This window comes from Triticum dicoccoides, chromosome 5A, assembly GCF_002162155.2.
Source record: "Triticum dicoccoides isolate Atlit2015 ecotype Zavitan chromosome 5A, WEW_v2.0, whole genome shotgun sequence".
NCBI classification, from domain to species: Eukaryota; Viridiplantae; Streptophyta; class Magnoliopsida; order Poales; family Poaceae; genus Triticum; species Triticum dicoccoides.
This window is the reverse complement of record NC_041388.1, coordinates 540014398-540020045: the sequence shown is the minus strand read 5'-3', so window position 1 is coordinate 540020045 and position 5648 is coordinate 540014398. Positions and strand designations below refer to the sequence as shown.

The 5648-nt window shown below is 46.4% G+C and overlaps 1 protein-coding gene across 1 annotated transcript; it reads left to right on the top strand.

The window, feature by feature from the left end:
• Positions 1-250: 250 nt before the first annotated feature.
• On the top strand, positions 251-4285 carry LOC119302619 (endoglucanase 24-like). The gene is made up of 6 exons (XM_037579658.1): positions 251-494; positions 1065-1348; positions 2317-2754; positions 2863-3010; positions 3193-3359; positions 3544-4285. Exons 1-6 carry the CDS (start codon positions 266-268, stop codon positions 3871-3873), a joined length of 1596 nt encoding a protein of 531 aa, XP_037435555.1. The 5' UTR covers positions 251-265; the 3' UTR covers positions 3874-4285.
• The last annotated feature ends 1363 nt before the right edge of the window (positions 4286-5648 follow it).

Sequence of the window (5648 nt, the reverse complement as noted above, 5' to 3'; positions counted from 1 at the left end):
CCCCGACCGTGCACCCAGCCGTTCTACTTCTATGGTTACTTGGTTCGTTCCCCAGTCCCTGCCACACCACCTCACCTCACCCCACCAACCCGCCCCGCCCCCATCCGCCGCGCGGCGAGCGAGCCTAGTTAACCGCAGCTCCAGCAGCGGCAGCGGCAACGGCCTAGCCTAGCTCTCTCTCTCTCTCCGCGCGCGAGCAGCCGGAGGAGGTGTTGAGCGGGCGGCGAATGCGATAGGAGGAAGGGAGGGAGGGAGGGAGGGAGAGATGGGGTCGAGGACCAAGGGCTGCTGCGGCTGGCTGATCGTGGCGCTGGTGCTGGCGCTGGTCGCCACGGCGGCCGTGGTGGCCATCATGAAGCGCAAGCCGGGCGGGGGCGGAGGGGGCCGGAGCCGCCCGCCCAAGCCGCTCCCCGTCCCCGGCCCGCCCGGGGACATCGACTCCAAGTACGGCGACGCGCTCGGGGTCGCGCTCCAGTTCTTCCAGGTCCAGAAGGGTGAGTAAAAGTTCCGCCGCTGGCCTTAGCCGTCCCCGCTTAGTTGTCCCTGCATTGCCGCCGCCGCCGCGATCCCGCGCCGAAGCATTGCTCCGGGCATCGAGGTTTCGTCGGCGCGCCTAGATTCATTTTCGTATCGTGCGCCGTCTCTTCTCCCCGATGGTGGGTGGAGAGGCCAATTCTCTCTTTGCCTCGGGTGTGTTTTCTTTTTGCTGGACGTAGCTGGACAATTTCGTACTGGCTGTTGCCTCCGAAATTGTTGTCGGCTAGATTTTCCTTGCTAATTTGGGTGTCCAGTTCCTCATGGTTTTGACTTATTTCTCAGTGGACAGCTTCTCCGCTTACTGTGAAAAGCTGTATGCTTCGTTTACCTAGCAATGTGGGCTGGCTCTCAGATTCCACTCAAATCTTCTCATCTGGCTGTGAAACTTGTTGCTATTTGATGTCAGTGTTGCTCCTTTAGCTACTGGGGACTGCTACTTTGTCAATCCCATACTCCAATGCCATGCTGCGCATGTTCAGCGATGATCCATCCGAGAAAATCTTGTTGATTTCTGTTCTGTTCTGCAGCGGGGAAGCTGGTCGACAACCAGATCCCGTGGCGAGGCGACTCTGCGCTCAACGATGGGAAAGAAGCCAAGCTGGATCTCTCCAAGGGGCTGTACGACGCCGGGGATCATATGAAGTTCACCTTCCCCATGGCGTTCACGGCGACGGTGCTCGCGTGGTCCGTGCTCGAGTACGGGGATCAGATGACCGCCGCCAAGCAGCTAGACCCAGCGCTTGACGCGCTCCGGTGGGTCACGGATTTCCTCATCGCGGCTCATCCTACTGACAACGTGTTCTACATTCAGGTTAGATGCCTGTAGGTAAATGGTTTGAGGTATATTTTGGGAGTTAGAATGACTGTTTGGTTAATGGAATTTGATTGTGGGTATATTTTCATTGGATCTATCTAATGGCAGTTCAGTAGAGGTGAGAGTTTGGTAGGTAGGAAGGTAGGAAAACAAGAGTCAAGGTGAGATGTCATGTTCAGGACACCTAATGTTTAGGAGCCACTTAGTTGTCTGCTTCATATGTTCAAAATGACACATTTGGTGTGATCATTGGCACTGTTGGACAAGGGCAAACCCAATGTTCCTTTCCTTCCCGTCCTTACATTTTTCCTTTTGTCTTTATAGCTGCATTCCTTCATTATGTGGTACCACAAGACAAATGTTTTTAAAACTGAATCTGAGTTGTACCTTATACAGTTTTAAAACTTAAAACCATGTAAAGTTAACCCTTGATGGTGGGGGATCTCAAGTGTTTCAGTCAACCGAGTTTAGTCAAATATACTGGGCAGGGTGTAAACTGCATGCCATGCAGAAGCATATAATACAATGTACTCCCTCCGTTCACAAATATAAGATGTTCTGACTTTTTTTCTAAATCGGATCTATATAGACACATTTTAATGTGTTTGGTCACTCAGTTCAGTCCGCATGTAGTCCATATTGAAATATCCAAAACATCTTATATTTGTGAATGGAGGAAGTACATCCTCAATAAACAATCTCTTCCCTGAAGAATAATGTTTTGTAGGCTAAGGTAAATCATTACTGAAATCATTCAGTGTAGGCGACAATTCAGTAAAATCAGATCTAAGCATTAATAAATTAGGCAACTGAATCTCCTTATTGCTTCAGCATGATTTGGGTAGCCAATTTCAGCTTCAGGCGTTGAAAACATTCTTATAACTTCAGAACAGCAAAGGGAAGCGCAATTGTCTTTTCGTTTAACCACTGAACCAGCTTTTGAAAAATTGTTTGTTACCTTGTAGGTTGGTGATCCTGATCTAGATCACGACTGCTGGCAAAGGCCAGAAACAATGACCGAGAAAAGGCCGCTCACACAGATTAACCCAAAGAACCCTGGGTCAGATATCGCTGCTGAGGCAGCAGCAGCCATGGCGGCAGCATCAATGGTTTTCAAATCCAGTGATACTACATATTCTGATTCACTTCTTCAACATGCCCAGAAGTTATTTACTTTTGCTGATACTTATAAAGGCATCGCCAGCGACACCTATCCAAATCTTCAGAAGTACTATAATTCTACTGGCTATGTCGATGAGCTCCTCTGGGCAGCGAGTTGGCTCTATCATGCTACAGGAGATCAGACATATCTCAGTTATGTGACTGTGCAGAACGGGAAAGATTATGCTGATTGGGGAAGGCCAACATGGTTCAGCTGGGATGACAAGCTCCCAGGGACACAGGTTTGCATGAACTAAACCGCGTGAATTATTACCTCAGCATGGTTTCTTTAGAATTCTCTCTTTCTTACAAGGATAAGTACCTGAAGTGCTCTTGTCTATTCTGTGCAGATCCTTTTGTCAAGAGTAAATTTCTTTGGATCCAAAGAGATATCTAATGCTGAAAACAGTGGACTCAAAATGTACAGAGACACTGCTGAGGCAGTCATTTGTGGGCTTCTACCAGATTCTCCGTCAGCCACTGGTAGTAGGACTAGCGGTATGTTGAAATTTCTGTTAGTTGATTTGGTTTTATGAGTCCATGTAGGGATGCTTTATGCTTTATGGGTGACTTTCACGTTCCCTCTCTGCGTAGAGAATTTCATAATATGTTTATTGTAATATGTATTACAATCATGCATACTTCCATAGTTTCACTCGATCATGGTATTCCCATTGCAGGAGGACTGGTGTGGATAAGTGGGTGGAATTCTCTGCAGCATGGCATAAATGCAGCATTCCTTGCTGTTGTTTACAGCGACTACATGCTGACATCACAAACAGCTGCGGTGGAGTGCAGTGGAAAGTATTTTAGTCCGACAGATATTCGCAATTTCGCTATATCACAGGTGAACTAAGTACAAACTTGCAAACTGCCATTCCGGCAAGCCATATCTTTATCTCTAGTTTTCAGTAAACCATCTTGCTGTTGACGATTAATTGCATATTTTATCATGATCGATGGGTCTTTCATTCATCATGTGTACTGAAGGGTGTATGTATCTGATTTATTCTGCCATGTCATTTTGTCAGGCAAATTACGTGCTGGGTGACAACCCAATGAAGCTTAGCTACCTGGTGGGATATGGGAGCAGCTACCCGCAGCAGGTGCACCACAGGGGGGCATCCATCCCCGCGGATGCGAAAACGGGCTGCAAGGGATTCGAGTACCTCCATTCGTCCAGCCCGAACCCGAATGTCGCCACGGGAGCCGTTGTGGGCGGGCCATTTCAGAATGACTCTTTCGTGGACTTGCGCGACAATGCGGTGCAGACAGAGTCCAGCACTTACAACAGCGGCACCTTCGTCGGTCTGCTCGCGGGCCTGGTGACCACCTCGTCCATCGCCAAGACATTCACCTAGAGCTCTTTCTCAAGCAACGACAATGGTGGCTTTCATCAACCCGGGAAGCATATACAACTAGAGGAATTTTACCTTTTTGCTCGAGTGACGGTGAATGCGCAACCCGGTGAGACCTGTTGCAGATTTGTTCATTGGCCGTCTAATATTAGGTGGGTGATTAGCAGTAGTCATTAGTGCCACATTACTCTTGCTTGTATAATACAGTATATGGTGATTGTCACCGTGTGGTCAAACTCCTATCTGGTTTGCTGGTGTACCGTACCTGTTGTAGCTATGGGTATTGTATTTGTAGGGCAGATTTCATTTGTTCATTCTCAGGTGGTTTTTGGTAGCTGCGATGATTGGTCTGTGTAATGGCTTGCCAGTGGAACATGAACATGCATACATTCACTTTGTATGCGCAATTCTTTTACAGTAGTACAATATGTTCCATGCACACAGGGAACACCTGTCGAGTGTGCAGGGGAAAAAGAAGGCATGGTGCATGGTCTAGTGTACAGCGTGATGAGCAGCATGTGATGTGATTAGTGTTTGAAAATCCACATGGTCCACATGGAAGCACGGTGGGAAGATAAAGAAATGCATCCTTGGGCTTCTCTGTGACTCTGTGATTGCCACGAAAAGTGAGTTGTGGCCCTTGCTAATCATCATCTCTCTGCTTTTAGGCCAGGGATGCTCCCTCGTTTTCAAAAATTCGTGCTTTATGGAATTAAAGAGTGAATCCCACAAAAGAAAACTACAAGTTTTTTTTACTAGACTTAAGCTCCATTGAACTACTTTTCTTTCCAACCATGCAGAAGAACTACTCCCTCCGTTCCTACTTTTTAGGGATTCCACTACAAACTACATATAGATATATATATTTCAGAGTGTAGATTCACTCGTTTTGCTTCACATGTAGTTCATAGTGAAATCTCTAAAAAGACTTATATTTAGGAACGGAGGGAGTACATGTGGTCAATATAGAAGGAAGAAAAAAAACATTACATAGTACGTGAAAACTTGCAGTTGCAACTCCATTTAAAAACATATAGTTGTGATTCAAATTGAAAACTTTTGCCACATGAAAAATTGGCTTAAATAGACTCTTACGAACAGCATTTCTGCCAAGGAGAGACTTGGCTTTTGATGTCATTTAAAAAAAACAGAAACAAGAAAACGTAAGAATAATAAAAGAGTGGAGAACAAAACAATAACTCTTACAATTTGTAGGTTGGCAATTGCTCACAAAAAGTAAGAAACAAAGTAATTTCTGAACAGATGAAAGAGAGGTGATCACAGGGGTAGGGTGTACACGCGTGTGTTCATAGGGGTGAGTGACTGAGTGTATATATCAAGCCTTACACTACGGATGGATCAATAAAAAATATCAGCTTTGCTTCATCGGCGTCAGAAGATACTCGTCGTTGTTGACCGGGCTAACAATCACAGAGTGCTATGTGTTCGATTGGAAATGCTACACTTACAGAATGTTTTAGCACGGAAGTAGCTACGGACTGAAGCGTAAATCAATGGTTGGTTAGTGATGGGGCCCTCAACGAAATTCAAGGGAAGAGAGATTAACAAGGAGCAGACACGTTAGCCCGTAGCCTCTCTCCTGTAGCCTATGCCCCATAAGTGTAGGATTATCCGTGTTCGATAACCCCACTGGTGACGAGCAACAATGACGGGGATAACAAAACTATTTTCTTCGATCTAAGTCAATAAAAAAAGTCTTCAATGATCCTTCCCATACTAGCGAGGGGAGGCGGTGCCCCCCCTATGAACATAGCCCC